Genomic DNA, 21,595 nt, shown 5'->3' with positions numbered 1-21,595 from the left:
ATTGTTTACGATGTTTAGGAACATGATCTATTCTTACCAGGGAAGGGTGGGAACCCTCCCCAAATCCTAGTTCCCAGTTACCAGCCAAGGAAGGGTCAGCTTGGCAGGCAAGCCTTTTCTAAGCATAGCAGTTTTAAGTCTGCCATGTTAACTCTTTCCTGTGCAGTACCATTGTATAGAATGATCCAGAGTAAATGTTACAAAATATAGGTAAATATCCAATACAGTATGTAAGTGACCTAACTGGTGGTTTTCAACCACCATGAGCAGCAGTAATAAGTATCTTCAAAAACTTTTCACTGTCTGTTTTTTTCACTCTAGACAAACCTATAAAAATTTTGCAAAGGAAATGATTCCATAGCTATCATGACCTTGTTAGCTTCTCTTCTTCAAGGGCGAGTTCTACATAAGACAGTGGAGATTTAGATCAAATTATTGTGATAAGATTGGTAAGGTATACAAACTGCAGGAATTCATAAAATAATCAGTAATTTAGGCTGAAAAAGGACAGATTAGATTAGTGAGAAATTCTGGCATTGTTTTAAATGAAGTGTGATTACTTTTAAGTGACTATGGCGTTAGGTAGATATGGGTGAGCTTATCTAAGCTTATCTAAGACTCATTTGATATTAGTGTTTTTACTGTTTATATACAAATAAATAGTTCATGAGATGCTTCAAAAAATTTATTACAGAAGTCTCTTTCATACAATTTGTTTATACATTAGATACACCTTTTCTTCCTAAGTAGAATAAGGTCAGCTTTACCCCACATGATAAATCACATGGAGGTGTTACATTTCATTATTGGCAATATGTGATAATAATAGGACCATGGGTTAAAATGCAGGAAAATGTAAACTTCAATAATGAAACTAAGTCTCCTATTCTTTTTTTTTTTTTAGATTTTATTTATTAGAGAGAAGTAGTGAGAGAGAGAGCAAGAGCAGAGGGGGAGGGAGAAGCAGACTCCTCACTGAGCAGGAGACATGAGGCTGGATCCCAGGACCCAGGATCATGACCTGAGCCAAGAGCAAACACTTAATTGACTGAACCACCCAGGTGCCCCAAGTCACCTACTTTTAATTTGCTTCCAGTTGAAGTAAGATGTTTATCATTTTAAGAAACAAAATTGGTTCCAGATACACTCATTGTGTAGTTTTAACGTGGTTAAACATGGTTCCTACATTTAAGAAACAGAATCTGATTATAATGAGTACAGCAGAGTAATCTTTAGCTAAATATACAAAACAAAACCGCAAAGATGATTAAAGTGTTACAAATTAACACCAGCAGTGAAAGTGAATTGATACTATGACTTTCAGAGGATAGGATAAGGATCATAGACAATACCAAGTAAATTATACCAGATAGGAAATTTGTTCTTCTTCTTCTCTCCCTGACATACTACCTCCATGCTGTGAATCCTGGTAATTCCAGGTTCCTGCATGCTGCCTTTTCCCTCTGTACCTCACCCCAGTCACCAGACCTTTGTATTCACACATCACCCCTACTTATCTTGTGATTTATTTTTCACTTATTAAATGCATTTCTGAATTTCCAGGATTGTTTCTGCACTTCACGAACACAAGTTGAATCACTCAGACCTGAAAAACAGTCTGAAACCAGTATCCATCAACACTTGGTAAGAAAATGGTTAAGTACAATTAATATTCCTCCTTTGCTTTCTGTAGTATAGAAAGCAAAGTTTCATAGTACAGAAAGTAATTGCTGGTTCTTCCATATCTCTTTTTCTTACAGTATCTTTTATTGTTTCTCCCTCCACTTTCATTATTCTCCAGAAATCTACAGTAGACCTCTTCTGCTCAAACAGGCTGCCCCTAAGCGGCACCTGTTCCTAGGCTTCAGTTGCTCAGATGTCAGACTGTCCCGTAGCTACCTTGGGTTTTCCTTCAGGTCATGAGGGGACTCTGGCATCCAACAGGACTGGTGATCCTGATTTTTACCCATAAGCCCACACTCTTTCCTGGGCACTGGAAGTATCTACAGAATGCCTCCAATTAGACTTTTCAAAGGCATTTCTATGTAGTTTGAGTAAAACCTTAATCTGTCAAACTTCTCTGACCCCTTATATTTCTTTCTTTGGCTAATGAAAACCCATCTACTAAGGCACCTTAACTAGAAACTCTGAAGTTATCCTGACACTTACCTCTACCCCCCACATCTAATTATTCACCTGGTCTTTATTATTCACATGGTCTTTTGTATCTGTTTCTGAAATGCGGTTGAGTGCATACCCTCCTTCACCTCAACACTGCTGCTACCCAAATCTCATTTCTTACCTGGGACAATTGGAGGAGGACACATTGCCTCTGGTTTCCTTGATAAACCTCCTCTCACACTCAGATCAGAATTCAGCCCTGTTACCAGTACGGGACTGTTTGTGTCACTTTCCAGCTTTAAAACTCTCACTGGTTTCCTGCAGCCTGTGGGAAAGCCTAAACTTCTTAGCATAATATAAGGACTCCTGGTGGTGTGGAATAAGTCTAATTTTTGAGTTTCATTTCTTGCTACTGAATCTTAGAATATACTCTTTTTTTCTGCCTCCAACAAAATTTTTCTTCATTCATGAAGAGTGGGCTCAAATATTGCATAGCTGAAGCCTTTCCTCTTGTACTTTTTGTTTATTATTCTCCTGCAAATCTTAGACATTCCCAGAAATTGGTATGTATTATCTCACAATGATTGATATACATGTCTCTCTGACTATAACATGATTCCCATAAAATAGGCATCCTGTGTTTTTCTTCTGTATTTCTCCTGGGTAATGCCTGATATATTAAGTAATATTTTAAAAAACATGCTAAGGAATAAATATTTCTCTGGGGTCCTCCCTTTCTTAATCCTTACTTTATTCTGCAATCCTTACTACAAAACGGAACCTGCCTTGCAAATTCCTTGTTTCCTACAGAACAAGGTAATCCCAATTATTCCTGCTTATAAGTTTATCTTGATCCTATATTCACTTGTCTTCATTTTTCTCATTTTACTTTTTAGTCACTAATATTCTGAAGTCTTTTAGTCTTCTTTCTTTTATGCAATAGAATATATTATCCAATGCTAATTTTCATTCAAGTATTACCCTTCAGATTGAGGTAAAATGTCTGCTCTTGTCTCCTTGCTGTTGCCAAGAGAGAGGTCTTAAACTTCAAGAAACTTCCACACGTGCTGCTGCCTGTTTGTGTGTGTGTGTGTGTGTTTCTATTTTGTTTTGTTTGGCCTCATGCTAAAATACACATAACATAAAACTTACCATCTTAGCCATTTTTTTTTTAAATTTGACAGAGAGAGAGAGATCATAAGTAGGCAGAGAGGCAGGCAGAGAGGGGTAAGCAGGCTCCCTGCTGAGCAGAGAGCCCAATGCGGGACTCCATCCCAGGACCATGAGACCATGACCTGAGTCGAAGGCAGAGGCTTAACCTGCTGAGCCATAGGCGCCCCATCATCTTAGCCATTTTTAAGTGTACAGTTCAGTGGTATCAAATACATTCATAGTATTGTGCAGCTGTCACCAGCATCCATCTCTGTAACTCTTTTATTCATGTAAAATTGAAACTGTGTATCCACTAAACAATAACTCCCTGTTCTCCTTCCCTCACTAGCCTCTGTCAACCACCAATCTATTTTCTATGATTTTTAACTACTCTGCCTCATATAAGTGGAATCACTGTATTTGTCTTTTTGTGACTGAGTTATATTTCATTTAATGTCCTCAAGGTCCATTTGTGTTGTAGCGTTTTGCAGAATTTCCTTATTATTTAAGGCTGAAAATGTTCCATTATATGTATATAGCACATTTTGCTTATCTAGTCATCTCTTGATGGACACTGGGTTGCTTTCACTTTGTGGCTATTGTGAATAATCCTGCTATGAACATGGGTGTGCAAATATCTCTTTAGGACCTGATTTCATTTCTTCGGGTATATCCAGAAGTGGAATTAATGCATCATATGGAAATGATATTTTAATTTGGGGGTAAACCGCCATATTGTTTTCTACATCGGCTTTGCCATTTTGTATTTCTACCAATATTGCACAAGAATTCCAGTTTCTCTACATCCTAGCCAGCACCTCTTTATTTTCTGTTTTTTTAATAGTAGCCAACCTAATGTGTATGAAGTGATATCTATTGTAATTTTGATTTACATTTCCCTAATGACTAGTGACGTTGAGCATCTTTTCATGTGCTTACTGGCCACTTTTACCTCTTCTGTGAAGAAATGTCTATTCAAGTCCTTTGCCCTTTTCTTAATTGGGCTATTTGCCTTTTTTGTTCTTGAGTTTTAGGAGTTCTGTATATTTTCTGGATATTAACACCTTACCAGATACTTATAAATGTTTTCTCCCATTCTGTGTGTTACCTTTTTACTTTGTTGTTAGTTATTTTTTGATGCACAAAATGTGAAAATTTACATGAAGTGGGCTTTGTTTTTCTTTTGTTTCTTATACTTTTGCTGTCATATCCAAGAAATCATCTCCAAATCCAATGTCAAAGCCTTTGTCCCATTTTTTCTTCCAAGAGTTTTATTGTTTTAGATATTAAATTTAGGCCCTTGATCCATTTTGATTTAAGTATTGTATATGATGTTTGTTAAGAGTCCAACTTCATTCCTTTGCACGTGGATATACACTATTCCTAGCACCATTTGCTGAATATACTGTCCTTGCTTTATTGAATGGTCTTGACACCCTCGTCAAATGCCATTTGACCATATATGTGGCAGTTTATTTCTGGGCTCTTATTCTCTTCCATTGGTCTATATTTCTGTCTTTATTTCAGTGCCATGCCATTTTGATTACCATTGCTTTGTAATAGATTTCAAAATGAGGAAGAGTGAGTTCTCCAATTTTGTTCTTTTTCAAAATGATTTGAATTACTGTGGGTTCCTTGAGCTTTTAACAATATTAAGTCTTCCAATCAGTGAACATGAAATGTGCCTCTATTTATTTATGTCTTCCTAAATTTCGGTTAGCTATGTTTTATAGTTTTCATTATATACCTTTTTAACTTCCTTGGTTAGTTTAACTTCTAAGTATTTGATTGATGTTTTAATGATTACCTTGGCAGATTTTCCATTAAATAGGTCTTCTGAATTTTTAGAATTTCTAAAAGGTTTGATAGGAACAGAACTGTGCCCTGAGTTTTTTAAAATTCCAGTATATTTAAAATAAAATGTTATATTTCATTTGTACACTGTAGTGATTCAGCAATTCTGTACATTACTCAGTATGCATCATGGTAAGTGTGCTGTTTGTCCCCTTTACCTATTTCACCCCTCCCCAGCCCTCCCCCTCTGGTAAACACTAATTTGTTCTTTATATTTAAGTTCGGTTTTTTTGTCTGTCTCTTCTTTGTTTATTTGTTTTGTTTCTTATATTCCACATATGAGTGAAATAATATGGTATTTGTCCTTCTCTGACTGACTTATTTCACTTAGCATCATTCCCTCTAGATCCATCCATGTTGCAAATGGCAGGATTTCATTATTTCTTATGACTGAATAATATATATATATGTCACATCTTTATCCATTCATCCATCGATGGACACTTGGGTGGCTTCCATATTTTGGCTATTGTATATAATACTACAATAAACATTGTGATTATTTATATTTGTGATATATATATATATATCTCACATCTTTTTTTTTTTTTATTAAGATTTTATTTATTTATTTGACAGAGATCACAAGCAGGCAGAGAGGCAGGCAGAGAGAAAGGAAGGGAAGCAGTTTCCCCCCCCAACAGAAAGCCCGATGCGGGGCTTGATCCCAGGACTCTGGGATCACGACCTGAGCCAGAGACACAGGCTTTAATCCACTGAGCCACTCACGTGCCCCTATATCACATCTTCTTTATCCATTCATCTATCGATGAACACTTGGGTTGTTTCTATATTTTGGCTATTGTATATAATGCTGCAATAAACATAGGGGTGCATACATCTTCTCAAATTAGTGTTTTCATACTCTTGGGTAAATACCCAGTAGTAGAATTATTGGATCATATGGTAATTCTTTGTTAATTTTTTGAGGAACCTCTGTACTATTTTCCACAGTGGCTGTACAATTTGCATTCCTACCAAGAGTGTGAGAGTGTTCCTTTTTCTCCACAACCTTGCCAACATTTGTCATTTCTTGTGTTTTTTATTTTAGCCATTCTGACATTCTGATAGGAGTGATATCTCGTGGTTTTGACTTATAGCTCCTTGATGATTGGTGACGTTGAGCATCTTTTCATGTATCTGTTGGCGATCTTAAGTCTTCTTTAAAGAAATGTCTGTTCATTTCTTCTGTCCATTTTTAAATTGGATTATTTGTTTTTTGGGTGTTGAGTTGTATAAGTTCTTTATATTTTTGGATCTTAGCTCCTTAACAGATACATCTTTTCAAATATATTTTCGCATTCAGTAGGTCACTTATTTGTTTTGTTGATTATTACCTTTGCCATGCAGAAGCTTTTTATTTGGATGTAGTCTCAGTAGTTTATTTTTGTTTTTGTTTTCCTTGCCTCCAGAGACATATCTAGAGAAATGTTGCTATGGTTGATGTCAGAGAAATTACTACCTGTGCTCCATTCTAGGATTGTTTTGGACAATGTCAAAGAAGTTACTGTGCATGTTCTCTTCTAGGGTTTCTATAATATCAGGTCTCACATTTAGGTTTTTAATCCATTTTGAATTTATTTTTGTGTGTGGTGTAAGGAAATCATCCAGTTTCATTCTTTTGTATGCTGCAGTCTAGTTTTCCCAGCACCATTTGTTGAAGAGAGTATTTTTCTCATTGGATATTCTTTCCTGCTTTGTCAGAGATTGATTGTATATTTGTGGGTTCATTGATCTATGTGTCTGTTTTTGTGCCAGTACCATACTGTCTTGATCACTACAGCTTTGTAATACAACTTGAAGTTCAGAACTGTGATGTCTCCAGCTTTGCTTTGCTTTTCTTTACCAAAATTGCTTTGGCTATTTGGGGTCTTTTGCAGTTCTGTAGAAATTTGAAGATTGTACTAGTTGTGTGAAAAATGCTGTTACCATTTTGATAGGAATTGTGTTAAATGTATAGATTGCTTTGGATAGTACAGACATTTTAACAACATTTGTTCTTAACACTATTTGTCCATAATCTTGGAATGTCTTTTCATTTCTTCTATCTTCAATTTCTTTTATCAGTATTTTGTAGTTTTCAGAGTACAGGTCTTTCACCTCTTTGGTTAGGTTTATTCCTAGGTATCTTATTATTTTTGGTGCAATTGTAAATGGGATTGATTACTTAATTTCTCTTTCTGCTGCTTCATTTGGTATATAGATATGCAACAGATTTCTGTATGTTGATTTTGTGTCCTGCATCTTTAATGATTTCGTTTATTAATTCTACCAGTTTTTTGGTGGAGTCTTTTGGCTTTTCTATATATAGTATCATATCATCTGCAAATCGTGAAAGTTTTCTTTCTTTCTTACTGATATGGTTGCCTTTTAATTCTTTAGTCTTGTCGGATTGCTGTGGCTAGGAATTCCAGTACTGTAAAGAATAAAAGTGCTGAGAGTGGACATCCCTATCTTATTCCTGACCACACAGGAAAATCTCTCAGTTTTTCCCCATTGAGAATGATATTAGCAATGGGTCTTTATTATGGCCTTTGTTATGTTGAGGTATGTTTCCTCCACACCTACTTTGTTGAGGATTTTTTATCGTGAATGGATGTTGTACTTTGTCAAATGCTTCCTTTTTTCTTTGGAATTGCTTGAGAAGAAACAATTCTTCTCTAAATATTTGGTAGAATTCATCTTCGAAGCCATCTGGCCTTAGACTTATGTTTCTTGAGAGTTTTTTGGTAATTTATTTGCTGGTAATTGGTCTGTTCAAATTTTTGTATTTCTTCCTTCTTCTGTTTTGGCAGATTATGTGTTTCTAGCAATTTATCCATTTCTTACAGGTTGTTCAGTTTTTTGGCATATAGATTTTTATATTTCCTCTAGTTGTATTTCTGTGGTATGGGTTATCATTTTCTCCTCTCTCATTTGTGATTTTTGGGTCCTTTCTCTTTTTGATAACTCTGGCTAGAGGCTTATCAATTTTGTTGATTTTTCGAAGAACCAGCTCCTGGTTTTGTTGATTTGTTCTATTATTTTTTTAGTTTCTATGCAATTTATTTCTGTTCTAGTCTTTATTATTTCCTTCCTTCTGCTGGATTTGGGTTTTGTTTGTTCTTTTTTTTTTAGCTCTTTTAGGTGTAAGGTTAGGTTATTTGAGGTTATTTGAGATTTTCCTTGCTTCCTGAGTTTATATATTGCTATAAACTTCCCTCTTAAACTGCTGTTGCTGCATCCCCAAGATTTTCAACCACTGTGTTTTTTCATTTGTCTCCATGTATTTTTTTCATTTCCTCTTTGATTTCCTTATTGATCCATTCATTGTTTAGTAGCATGTTAATTAATCTCCATGTGTTTGTGTTCTTCCCAGATACTTTCCTGTGCTTGACTTGTAGTTTCACAGTGTTGTGGCTAGAAAAAGTCAGTAGTGTGACTTTCATCTTCTTCTATTTGTAGAAGCCCGTTTTGTGGCTTAACATGTGATCTGTTCTGGAGTATGTTTCATGGGCACTTGAAAAGAATGTGTATTCTGTTAGGATGGACTGTTTTGAATATGTCTGTTCAATCCGTCTGGACCAGTGTGTCATGTAAAGCCACTGTTTTCTTGTTGCTTTTCCACTTAGATGATCTGCCCATTGTTCTAAGTGGGGTGTTAAAATTCTCTACTATTATTATATTACTGTCAGTTAATTCCTTTATATTATTAACTGTTTCATGTATTTGGGTGCTCCTTTGTTTGCATAAATATTTACAATTGTTACATCTTCTTGTCGGAGTATCCCCCTTTGTTATTGTGTAGTGTTCTTCTTTGTCTCTTCTTAGAGTTTTTGTTTGTTTTGTATACAACCCCAGGTGTTTTCCAAACTACTGCTTCAGTACTTTATCTTAGCAGGATTGTTTGTTATGCTCTGGCTCTCCCAGAGCTGAGCCCATTATTTTTTAAATTACTAGGCATTAGGTCCCCTCTGGTTTTCATAGTCCAATGTTATGGGGATTTATCTTCCCACTGCGGGTCTCCATGATTGTGTTGCCTGGCAAGGGGTCTGCTCCTCTCCCTTCTCCATGCTTGTACTGTCTGTCCCTCCTGCAGTCTTGTGGGTCATTGGTTCCAGATCTCAGGTCTGCCCTTCCTACCATTTTTTGGATGTGTCTTCTGTAGGATTAACTGTAGAGAGTCTGCTAGTCTTCAGGTTGTTTTCTGGGTTATTTACAGTGATGTGGGTGTTACTTAGGTGTATCTATGGTATGAAGTGAGCTTAGGCTCCTCCTACTCCACCATCTTCCTTAGAAGTCTGACCCTGCCATGATTTTTGCTTTCTAATTCTCTAGTCATCAAATCAAAAAGAGAAGTGAGCTTAGTTTAGGATGATTCACTCTTAGTAAACCTTTGTTGTCTTCTTGTAATTACCATGTTGTTTTCTTAAGTGTCTGTAATTCATCTATCTAGTAGTTTGATTTTAGACTTTACTGGGCAAGTATATCAAGCCTTACCTCTTTGTAGTTTTCACACTTTTTGAAAATCGGGTCAGTATTTGATTATTTTCATTCTGGTTTCTCTTTTCAGTTCTACTATATTTGCAAACTTAATATCCTACGTATAATTGTCTTTGGCCTGTAACTTTGAACCTATGTAAAACACTTTGTTTTAGACTTCAGTTGCTTATTTCCAATATATTTGCCCCTTCTATTTGTCTTACTTTATTTTTTTCTTTTTAAATATTTTATTTATTTGAGAGAGAGCATGCATGTGCTTGCAAGTCGGGGGAGGGGCAGAGGGGGAGGAAGAGGGAAAGAATCCCAAGTAGACTCTGTGCTAAGCACAGAGCCCAACATGAGGCTTGATCCCGTGACCCTGAGACCATGACCTGAACCAAAACCAAGAGTCAGTTGCTCAACCAACTGAGCCACACAGGCGTTGTGCCCCTTCTGTTTTAAAGAAAACTATTTCCTGGAGTGCCTGGCTGGCTCAGTTGGTAGAGCATATGACTCTTAATCTCAGGGTTGTGAATTAAAGCCCCATCCATGTTGGGCATGGAGCATATTTAAAAAAAAAAAAAAAAGGACAACTGTTTCCCTAATGGAGTATATGGAAGCAAAGAAAAGGTTGATTAGCCTGATTTCAGTCCATTATTGGGTAACCTATTCCATTTTTCTCTAGCAGTGAGCTGTAAACCTCAGTTCATTTGGTGCTCTAGCCTTCCTGACAGGCTTGTAGTTTATCACTTTAAGATTTTTTAAAAATTGTTATATTTTCTTCTTTCTCTTATTTGTATTCTTTAAATCTGAGGTAATTTTAAGACTACCTGTTCTGAAGAAATGACTTATTTGGATTTCTTTTCTTCACTGGGATTATTTCCGATTGTAATAGTAGGGTTTCTTTTTATAGTCTTTCACCCCTCTTGAATAATATTTACCTTTATTCATCCTTAACTGTGAGCTTATATTTTTTTGGCTCTTTTAAAAGTTTAGGGACCATGTAGAATCAAGAATATAAAAAGCAGCACAACTCCTACTACCCAGTAATATCATTTCTAATCCCTTTCTTCCTTCTACCTTGGAGGCAGTAACAAGATTCTTGCCACCTGCTGGTGCCTGTAAAGCCTCCCAAGTGTCTTTTGGAGAACTGCTGTCTTTTAGGAGGCCCTCCTGGCTATCGGAGGACACTGGTGGTATCGGCCTCTTCTTTCTTCTGTGGGCGTGTTATTTCACTGGGCCTGGGATCTGCTGCAAACCTAAGACTTTGATGCTAAAGCACCCCCGTGAGACCTCGGATCGTTGCAGAAGTCTGAACCCTATTCTCCCATCTCTTGAGGTTTTTCTTTCTTACCTCCCTTCTGATTGATTTCATCTGGTGAAAAACATCAGTAATTTTAATAGGCTGCAATGTGGAAATTTTTCTTTGATTTATTAACACCTTCCTTAGCTGAGCAGGTACTTATATGTGTAGTAGATGTATTTATTAGGTACCCTGAAGAATTAATAGCTGTTTCTAGCAACTCCTAAAAATGCTTACTAGAGATTGTGCAGGAAAGTATTCTTTGCTATCTATAAATCTGCTTTTCCCACACTCTCCCCCTTTACATGCTGATAGCTTTTTAACCACTTATTAGCAATTTTAAACTCTTTCTAGATCTTGAAACAGTGTCTTAAGCCACCTTCTAGTGCCTTCCTAATGAGCACTTGCATGTTTAAAAATAAAATATCAGTATTTTATATTAGGGTAGAGGACTAAAATGGGGGACCAAAAAAAGTTTATTTTTTCTCATCTTTTTAAAATAATGCAGGTTGATGCGCCAACCTTTTCCCAATTGCCTCCATCCACTAGAGCAAAGGATGTGATCTGTTCCACCAACGTTTCTCACTATGAACTCCAAGTGGAAATAGGTAATTATCTTGGATTGACCCTTCATAATTAGAAATGAAATTGATGACAAAAAGATTATTTTGGGGGTGCCTGGGTGGCTCAGTGGGTTAAAGCCTCTGCCTTCAGCTCAGGTCAGGATTCCAGGGTCGTGGGATCGAACCCCGCATCCGGCTCTCTGCTCAGCAGGGAGCCTGCTTCCCTTCCTCTCTCTGTGCCTGCCTCTCTGCCTACTTGTGATCTCTATCAAATAAATCAATAAAATGTTAAAAAAAAAAAAAAAAAGATTGTTTTGTGGGCAGGTCTTTTTCTTTTGTCACCTGTAGCATAAAACTAGATGTTAATTGTGTCTGACAGATCTATTAATAGCCATACACGTGTGAAACACTTGCTGTGAGTAATCACAAATAGCTATTACACACTGCAAACAGATACTGTGTTAGAGTCTAGGGATATAAAACCATGTAAAACACTTGAGGAATCCATATTCTCTCTGGGAAGATGAACAGGCAAGATAGTCCTATTTATGTGCTAGAGGGTACTATAGTAGAGGTGTGTTGTTATGGGAATAGAAAAGATGGCACATCGGACCGTCCATCTTGACTGCACTGAGAATCAAGAAAAGTCACAAAATTAAGCAGGAGCCTGAAAAAAGAGGAAAAGTTTGCTAAATATTCTATTCAGGGTTTTTGCTGCAATAACAGAAAACAATCCTGACTAGATTAAGAGAGGAATATTTTTTGAACAGTATTGCTAACTGACACAATTGTTGGCTAGAGAGAGAGACTTGGAAGAAACTAAGAAAAGCCAAATAACTAGAACCAGAGACCGGACCATGGCATAGGAACAGCCTAGTTAGTGTACTACCTGTTAGATCACTTACATCCCAGATACTGGAACCCACTGCAGTGAGTTCTGCCTGCCTCCGCTTCTGTTTATCACTAATTCCAGCCTTCATTTGGCTAAGCTTAAGTCATTGACCTTCCCATGCCAGTGTCAAGGAGACCAAGAGAAATAAGGATCTGACACTTCTAAATAGCACTAGTGGATAATGCCCCCGAATTAGAAAGGGTGTTCACATGGTGTCAATTTAAAAAAAGGTTAAAAAAAATTACTTCAGAAGATGACTGAGGAACGCTGGTTAGAAGGGAACTACCCCATAGATGCTCTTTGCCTGTCCGTGGGAACAGAGGGAGTGTAGGCAGTGGTAGGAGACAAATCTGGAAAGGGAGGTCTGTAACACATTGTGAAAGATTTCTTACAGTGTATTTAGAAGTTCAGACTCTGACAACTTACCCACTTCATTTCTCAAAGCAATTTTGGTTTACCCTGTCCATGTTTGAGATGCATTGTGGAGTGGTGATAATGGTAATAATCCCATCTAACGGGCACTGTGCTGAATATTTCATGTGCACTTTCTCATGTCAGCCTTTTACCGCTCGCCATTCGTCTGACGAGGATACTGAGGCTCTGAAAACTTAAGTAACAGTGCTACAGCTAGTGATTTGAAAGCAAACCTTTCTGATTGGAGAGGTGCTGCACTGTAGTACCTTTCTATGGATAAAATGCTGAAGTTAGAGGGAAAACAGGCAGCATCTCCAGGCAGCAGTGTGGAAGATAAAGATCAGTTATTTACAACCGGAAGGACCATCTGGAGCACCCGAATCTTTAAAAATTGCAGTGCCTGTATCCCATCACAGAGCTGTGGAGTCAGAATTTCTGGTGAATGGGACTTAGGTATAGGCTTTTGAAGTATTGTTTTCCCAGTAATTTTGGAGCGTGCGTTCGTTGAGAATGCAGGGCACGGTGACGAAGTCACTGCATGCCACCAGCGACAGAGGATAAGACTTGAACTACGGCAGTCATGCGGACACTGGAGACACTTTGGGATTAACTTCTTTTCAAAGATAAATGGCACAATTTGGTGACTGTGGAGAGAGGGAGGGACTAACATTTATTAGGTGCTTATTGGTAAGTGCCACTCCAGGTGTTTTACATTTTAAAAATTGATGACATTAAATGCTGATGAGTATGTTGTGGCTCTTATACACTGTATGTGGGAATAAAAATAGTTTAGCCGCTTTCCAAGTCAGTTTGGCAATTTGTTACAAGGTTAAATATGCATGACCCAGCCCTTGCATTTGTAAGTATTTGCCAAAGAGAAATGAAAACATGTCTACTTAAAGAATATTTTGGCAGCGTTGTTTATAGTTACCAAAAGCTGAAAACAACCCAAATATCTATCAATTTGAGGTTGGATAAATTGTGGTATATTCATACAGTGGGTTATTGCTGAGTAATAGAAGCTACTAAAACACAGCAATAGGGAACAATCTCCGAAGCATTATGCTAAGTGAAAGAAGCCTTTCAGGACTGCCTTTTATATCACGTCAGTGGGCCAGAGATTGCTCAATAATTTCCATTGTTTGAATTTGCCATAATTAGTTTATCAAGTCCCAATTTGAGCCATTATGATAGATATGTAATAGTATATCAATGGTATGTTAATAGTATATGTAATGGTGGTTTTAATTTGCATTTCTCTACCCTGAGGATTTTTCATGTGCTTATTAGACATTCCTGTATCTTCTTTTGTGGATTGCCTATTTAATCTGCATATTTTTGAATTTAGTATAGGGTTGCGTAGAATTCTAAGAATTCTATAGAGTTGTAAGAATTTTTTTATTTGCTGGATGTAAACTTGTCAGATAAAAGTATCATTAATGTTTTCATTCGGTGGCTTATCTTTTCATTTTCTTAACAGTGTCTTCTTGAAGAGCAGAAGGTTTTAATTTTGATGAATCCAAGTTACCAGGTTTTTTTCCTTCTTGATGATGTCCCAGTTACCAGTTTTTTTTTTCTTCTTTGTTTGCTAATGTGAGTTTTACATCTGATTATAGGAAGAGGATTTGACAACTTGACAACTGTCCATCTTGCCCGTCATACGCCTACAGGAACACTGGTGACTATAAAAATTACAAATCTAGAAAACTGCACTGATGAACGCCTGAAAGCATTACAGGTAACAATGTGAGAAAAATGATATATTTAATGTCTTTTGACAGGATTACATCTGTAGGAATTTCCCCCCCCCCCCAAATTATAGTTATTCTGTTAAAGTTAGATTTCTTTATTCTAATAAACACACAGTAACAGAGTCAGAAATAATAGCTGGAAGCCAGATTCATGAAAGAACAAATATATTCAAACTTTGGTAACTAGTATAAATTTCCTCAAATGAATATCATCTTCAAAATGCTGGTCTGGAGATTTACAGTGCTCCTAGTCTAATCACAAATAGTCCTATAGGGAAATAGAAAAAAACAAAAACAGTTTCTTTTTCATCCAGCTAAATAAAATCAACTTTTGAATTGATGAATTTTAACAGAATTGCATTTTGGGAATATTATAATACCATCTTCATTGTCACTAATCATTTTCGATATAAAGAGGGAAGGCATTTTGTTTTGATATTGTCCCAATTTTTTAAGTATTTTCATGTACACGTATATATTGCTCAGAAAAGAAGATTGAAAGAAATTACAGTGAAATGTTAACAGTGGTTGTCTCTGTGATTTAATGTTAGAAGTGATTATCTTCATAGTTTTATCTATTTTTCAATGTTTCTGTAATAAGAACATAATAGAGTTATTAAAAGTATGACTTCAGGAGTCAGACCAAGTTCACATCTCACTTCCACTCCTTTATTTTGTGCTTTTTGACTGACTTTTAAGTTTCTTATATCCTATTTTTCTCCTGTAAAATAGGAATGATCTTATGACATACTTCTTGTCATGGTGGTGACATTTAAAGAGACGGCAGTACTGAGAACAGCGCTCAGTACTAATAAGCTGTGCCAAGCGTTCCTGCCACCTCTGCTGTTATTTTCTTCATAAGGGGTACAAAGTTTTTAAATGTCTTGTTTCTTGTGTGTTTATCCTAGAAAGCAGTGATTCTGTCCCACTTTTTCCAGCACCCCAATATTACGACTTATTGGACTGTTTTCACTGTTGGCAGCTGGCTTTGGGTTATTTCTCCATTTATGGCTTATGGTAAGAAAACTCACCTTAGATAAAATAACTCCTAGTTTAGCCTGGAAGCTATAATTGTAAGGGTGAATGGGATCTTAGGTTTATGAGTCACTACTTTTAATTTCTAAATCTAGTGGCCATCTAGATTTCATGATAAATTTCTCTATCAGGTTCATGTTGAATTTAGGCTTTGGAAAAAAAGCAGAATGGGTCTGATCATCAGTTAAACTAATACTGCTTCCCTAAGAATTCCATGCCTTTGAACAAACTATCTCTTTCCTTCAGTTTCCTGGCTCTCTATCAATGGAAAGCCACTATAGGTCTTCAAGCAGAATGTTTCTTCACCTATGCATACTAATCTCTCTCCCAATTTCTCTCATTGTAAATTACTTATTTTACTATATGGTAAACACCTGTGTGTGTACCTGTCTCATTTCACTGGACTTGAGCTTCTTGAGGCCAGAATCATGTATTTTTCTTTTTGGTGCTCATATATTTCCTCACACAAAGTGTTCAATAAGTGTATTCAATAAATATGAATGGATTCTAGAGCTTTGATTTTTGGGACAACTTTTGTGAATTGCCTCTGGATTTAAAAATAAAGCCACACAACATTTTTCTAGTAATACTGAAAATTGTTAATTTTCTGATCTCTAGATTATCATTAGAAAGGTCTTTTTGCAGATTCTTGAAGGAAAATTACCTTTGCATCTTAGGATAGTGGTTAGACTCAAACATAATGGGTGTGTGTGTGTGTGAGAGAGAGAGAGAGAGAGGGAGTGTGTGTGTTAGTTTATGGTTGAAAGAACATTTAAAACTTAGCTAGAAGCAAAATCACTTGCAGTGTTCAATTAAAGATTTCAGGTGTTTCTTTAGGTTCAGCAAGTCAAATCTTGAAGACTTACTTTCCTGAAGGAATGAGTGAAACTTTAATAAGAAACATTCTCTTTGGAGCAGTGAGAGGGTTGAGCTATCTGCATCAAAATGGCTGTATTCACAGGTATTTACTTATTTGTATTTTACAGAATGAAGGATTTAAGTGGAATAAATCATTTAAGGAGATTTTAAGAAGAAAAGTCGAGTGTTAGGAGAGAGAGGAAACTCGTAAATGGAAGTTGAGGAAGGAATGGGCTAGTAGCTACAGTAATTGTTTATACTTTATGTTCATTCACCAAAAATGTTCAGACCACATTGTCTTTACCAAATTCTGTGCTCAGTTTCTGGTGGAGCACCTGCCCTCGTGGAACCCTGGGGAATAAGCTATAGGTGGGGATCCTGGTTGTCTCGTTTGTTTTTCTTTATCTGCTTTTCAGCTCTATGTCATATTTATATCATGTACAAATTGGAACTAAACCTTTCTTTGATTTCTTAAATATTTTGTAGCACCTTAAAACTATCATATTAAGTATCAGTTCTCTTATTTTTAAACTATAGAAGCAGAAATAATTGGCTGAATGTTAAAAACATTGTTCTATGATATACTGGGACTTTTACCCTTTTAATTATTTTTAAATAAACTTGGTTTTTTTTTTTTTTTTTTCTGTTCATTTCAATCTCTTCAAAGCTTTTTTCTTTTTTTTTTTTTTTTAAGATTTTATTTATTTATCAGAGAGAGAGAGGGGAGAGAGCGAGCACAGGCAGACAGAATGGCAGGCAGAGGCAGAGGGAGAAGCAGGCTCCCTGCCGAGCAAGGAGCCCGATGTGGGACTCGATCCCAGGACGCTGGGATCATGACCTGAGCCGAAGGCAGCTGCTTAACCAACTGAGCCACCCAGGCGTCCCTCAAAGCTTTTTTCTTACTATTCATTTTTAGGAACATACTGGTTAACTGAGGAGTTTCAACAAACTGTATTCTAATTAATCGAGGTTTTATTATAATTAACCAAACTGTTGGCCATCCTACTCTGTTAGTTTCCAAATTCACTATTTTGGATGAAAAACAAGGCTCTTGTATAATTTATCTGACAAAGGAAATTTTTATATAAGACATCTTGTGTAAATGATGGTAGTACCATGAGAGGCTGCCCTTAATTGGATAATAATAATAATTTAACTTTAAAGTCTAACTTTATACTTCAAATATTACTTGGTTTTTTAGACTTCTCTTTGGGTATTTTGCAACAGTATCCTAAAATAGTGAAATTAATAATTTGATTCCATTCCTAGTTTGAAAAAAAATATTATCCCTTCCAAATGTAGCTAGCTTTATTTCCCCTTGTTCTAATGCTGTATTAAATACTTGAAAAGGATTCCTTAATTTCCCAAACATTTCATATGTGGATGTATACATATATATGTATGTATGTGTTTGTGTAAGCACACTTACTTATAAATGTGCTATTTTATAACTTTATAAAGAGTATTTATTTTCCAAGAGAATACATGGATTTGTTCTGACCAGATTTTTTATTCTTCATTGGCCAATTTCCTAGTATTTAGGATTGTTTCTTTTTGTTCTAGGAGTATTAAAGCCAGCCATATCCTCATTTCTGGTGATGGCCTAGTGACCCTCTCTGGCCTGTCCCACCTGCATAGTTTGGTTAAGCACGGACAGAGGCATAGGGCTGTGTATGATTTCCCACAGTTCAGCACATCAGTGCAGCCGTGGCTGAGCCCAGAACTACTGAGACAGGTCAGGTGTGGCCTTCGTATTGGGTTGTCTGTGCATCTTGAGTGTCTTCTGAGCTTGACTAAAAGACAATTGTGCCCTTAGATTGGATTGGTGAATGGCCTACTGCGAAACTTTTTTCCTCTTTCTTGTCAAAATTATTATGTTAGGGATTTTAAAATGTTTATACCACATAGGTATATCTTGATTTCTCACTTACGAGTTTTTTCCATTGTTCAACATCCTTTCTCAAACACATTTATATAACTTTTTATTAAGTTAATTTCACTAAAGGACTTCAAATTAATTGTTCTACAGGATTTACATGGATATAACGTAAAGTCAGATATTTACAGTGTTGGGATTACAGCATGCGAATTGGCCAGTGGGCAGGTACCTTTCCAGGACATGCATAGGACTCAGGTAAATGCTACTAAAAGCCCTAAACTACCTTTCTTTCATAAGATCCCTTATATTCAATCTAGAGAATTTCTGTTAAACATCTTTGCTCTTAGAATCTTTGTTGTTGTTGTTTTAATGTTTTCTCTGAAAAGGGTTGAAGGAATTTTTTCTTTCTTTTAGATGTTGTTACAGAAACTGAAAGGTCCTCCCTATAGTCCATTGGATGTTAGTATCTTCCCTCAGTCAGAATCCAGAATGAAGAATTCCCGATCAGGTGTAGACTCTGGGATTGGAGAAAGTGTACTTGTCTCCAGTGGAACTCGCACAGGAAATAGTGACAGATTGCAAACTCCATCCTCAAAAACTTTCTCTCCTGCCTTCTTTAGCTTGGTCCAGCTCTGTTTGCAACAAGATCCTGAGAAAAGGTAATATTGGCCACTTGTTAATCGCATCAAAGTTCTATATTTTATAGAAGCTTTGTGGTGTTCCCCTCCCACCAAACTTAAATCTCTTCTGTCAGTCTTCTGATCAAAAAATTACAGTCTAATCCAGAAAATAGCAATGCTAAAAACAAGTAGAGGCAAGGAGCAAACAGAAAGAGTACTGGATCTGAAATCAGAAGACGTGGTCTCTGGTCTCAGCTGTATCATTTCTTAACCTAGTTATCTTGTAAAAATCACTTCATCTTTCTGAACATTAATTAGTGCATTTATGTTAATACATTTTAGAAACTTCCAAGTAGTACAAAAATGTTAGTTGTTGCCATAATAATAGTATAAATTATTATCATAGCTACATATTAGTATTTCAGAAATAAAATGTGTCTTATTTATCTTTTTTTAGCCTCGTAATGCCTAGCATACTTCCTTATAATTAGTAAGTGCCCAATAAATGTTATTTCTCGAATTAATTCTTCCCATTAGTCAAGGTTGAAGCTAAGAATTGGACTTCAGTTTTTTAGTATTGGGTTTTATAGCTCTAAAATTAATTTCTAAGATATTTTTATACCTAAAAATATACATTCTAATACAAGGGGTTTTTTTTATGACTTTTAAAAAAATTTCAGACCATCTGCAAGCAGTTTATTGTCCCATGTTTTCTTCAAACAGGTAAGCTGATCTGTCTTCTGTTGTCTAGATGTTTTTCAGTACTATTAAAAATTCATTTCATTTTGTTCGCTTAATGGGACAGTTTGATAACCAAGATTCTTAATAATTATTCCTTTACGAAGTAAAATTAAAAACAAGAAAACTTTTTTGGTAGTGCAATTGACTTTCTAAAATACGTACATTCTGCAAAACAAAATGAGTAAAAATAAACAGAATATCATTAAATGCTACTATGTCCTTAATTAATGTTTTTGATTAGAGACATTTTAGTGTTTTCTATTGGCTAGAGATGATGAAGGGGCAAAATAATTCTGATAAAAGTTAGTTCATTTGGTTATTACTTCTCCTATTTTCAGATGATCAAAGGCATTTTTAGTGAAAATGCCCCAAAACAATTTTAAACACTTTTTACATTTTAAAAAGTTATTTATTTCTAACATAGCTACTGTATTGAATTTATGTGCCAACACCCTTATTCTGAGTTTCTTTAACAGATGAAAGAAGAAAGCCAGGATTCAATACTTTCACTGTTGCCTCCTAAGCCATCAATAGCACTGTCTCCAGTGTCACCTTGGACTGAGCCAGAATGTGATTTTCCTGATGAAAAAGACTTAAGCTGGGAATTCTAGGGCTGCCAAATCCTTTATGTCCTAGATACTTGATACTTTCTCCCTGCTGCTTTTCTTCTGTATTGCTAGGTACAAATACTAGAATTATACTTGAAAATACAGTTGGTGCACTGGAGATTCCATTGTTTAAAACCACTCTGTTCAAAGGAACATGAGTTCATAGCCTATTTGGTTAACTCAGAGTTCTAGAATAACTCCAGGAAAACTTCATAATTATGAATCTAGCTACATTTTGTCATCTGTTCTCAATTGTTTTTTCCCCAAGCTGTGACTAACTCCCCTTCTTGATCTTTCAGTATAATTTTTGAGCCAGTTAATTTTTTCAGCATTTTGTTGCCCTCAGGGGAAAGAGCCCTCAGAGGACAGTGCTTCCAAGTACATTTTTTACTTCCAGATTCTCTAGCCTTTTTGATCAGCTGTTGTTAGACCAAGAGGCTAGTTTATCCTGGCATCAAAACACTTTTTTGATAGAGGGAAAAAATGTTTATACTTTTTCATTTTAGTCTGTTGATTTATGGTAATATAAAACTGAGCCTCACATTAAATGATTCACTTGAAATATATAGGGATGTTGTAATTTGCTTTTTTTTTTTTTTTTTTTCATAAAAGAGGCTAAAGTGACACTTTTCTACTTCTGTAAATTATAGATTCTAAATTCATGCACCCTGTGGGAGCTCAATAAAGATTTATTGAATTGAAGTTATGCTTTTATTTTTTTGCGATTTGACAAAGCTAAAACACAAAATTCTAATTTGTTTTGCCAAGGAAAGCCCCTTCTCAAATAGATTTATTTATATAACATACATGAATCGGAGACAACCTGGTATGTATTCAATGAGGCAGAAGATGTTCTGGCACTTCATATGATTATTCTTGCTCCTGTAGGGGATACAAAATTTAAGGATATACCTTATTAGCAAAAAAGAGAGTTGTATCTCAAAGAATATATAGTTTAAACTGTAGTAAATTGGGGCCTACCTCAGTTAATGAATTGTCTTATTGAGCATTACAAAAATTCAGATTATTGTCTTGACTAAAGAATTAAACCAATGAGACAAATAATGCAAAAATGAATAGACAATTTGAAACACAAACCTTTTCATGTTTATTGGCCAGCTCTCCTCAAGAATGTTTAAGTTACTCCATCAAGTGAGCCATGCCAAGGTGGAAGAGGGAGAGGACATGAATACTGTTTGAGGCCCTGAGATCACCTGTAGTGGTGGGTGCTGTAGTTCATTCCACTAACCTCCTCCTGTTTCCTCTAAGCAAGAGAGCTAACAGGAACCATAAAACCTAGGTGGAGAGTTAGTTACAAAGATGGAGTCTGGAAGCCACAAAGC

General features: G+C 36.1%; 1 protein-coding gene across 2 annotated transcripts in view; it reads left to right on the top strand.

The window, feature by feature from the left end:
- Positions 1-20,954, top strand: part of STRADB (STE20 related adaptor beta) — a 28,141-nt gene extending 7,187 nt beyond the window's left edge. Inside the window, exons 3-12 of one of the 2 annotated variants that reach the window (XM_059168416.1) lie at positions 1,564-1,644; positions 11,400-11,499; positions 14,377-14,498; positions 15,420-15,528; positions 16,384-16,507; positions 17,968-18,139; positions 18,434-18,538; positions 18,698-18,942; positions 19,584-19,626; positions 20,121-20,954. In XM_059168416.1, coding sequence (XP_059024399.1) covers positions 1,564-1,644; positions 11,400-11,499; positions 14,377-14,498; positions 15,420-15,528; positions 16,384-16,507; positions 17,968-18,139; positions 18,434-18,538; positions 18,698-18,942; positions 19,584-19,626; positions 20,121-20,255 — 1,236 coding nt within the window. In that variant the 3' untranslated portion in view covers positions 20,256-20,954. The remainder of the gene's footprint in view (positions 1-1,563; positions 1,645-11,399; positions 11,500-14,376; positions 14,499-15,419; positions 15,529-16,383; positions 16,508-17,967; positions 18,140-18,433; positions 18,539-18,697; positions 18,943-19,583; positions 19,627-20,120) is intronic. The other variant, XM_059168417.1, reaches the window with a different exon arrangement.
- Positions 20,955-21,595: the final 641 nt, after the last annotated feature.

This window comes from Mustela lutreola, chromosome 3 (genome assembly GCF_030435805.1).
Source record: "Mustela lutreola isolate mMusLut2 chromosome 3, mMusLut2.pri, whole genome shotgun sequence".
NCBI classification, from domain to species: domain Eukaryota; kingdom Metazoa; phylum Chordata; class Mammalia; order Carnivora; family Mustelidae; genus Mustela; species Mustela lutreola.
The sequence above is the reverse complement of the archived record's forward strand: the minus strand, read 5'-3'. Positions and strand labels throughout refer to the sequence as shown.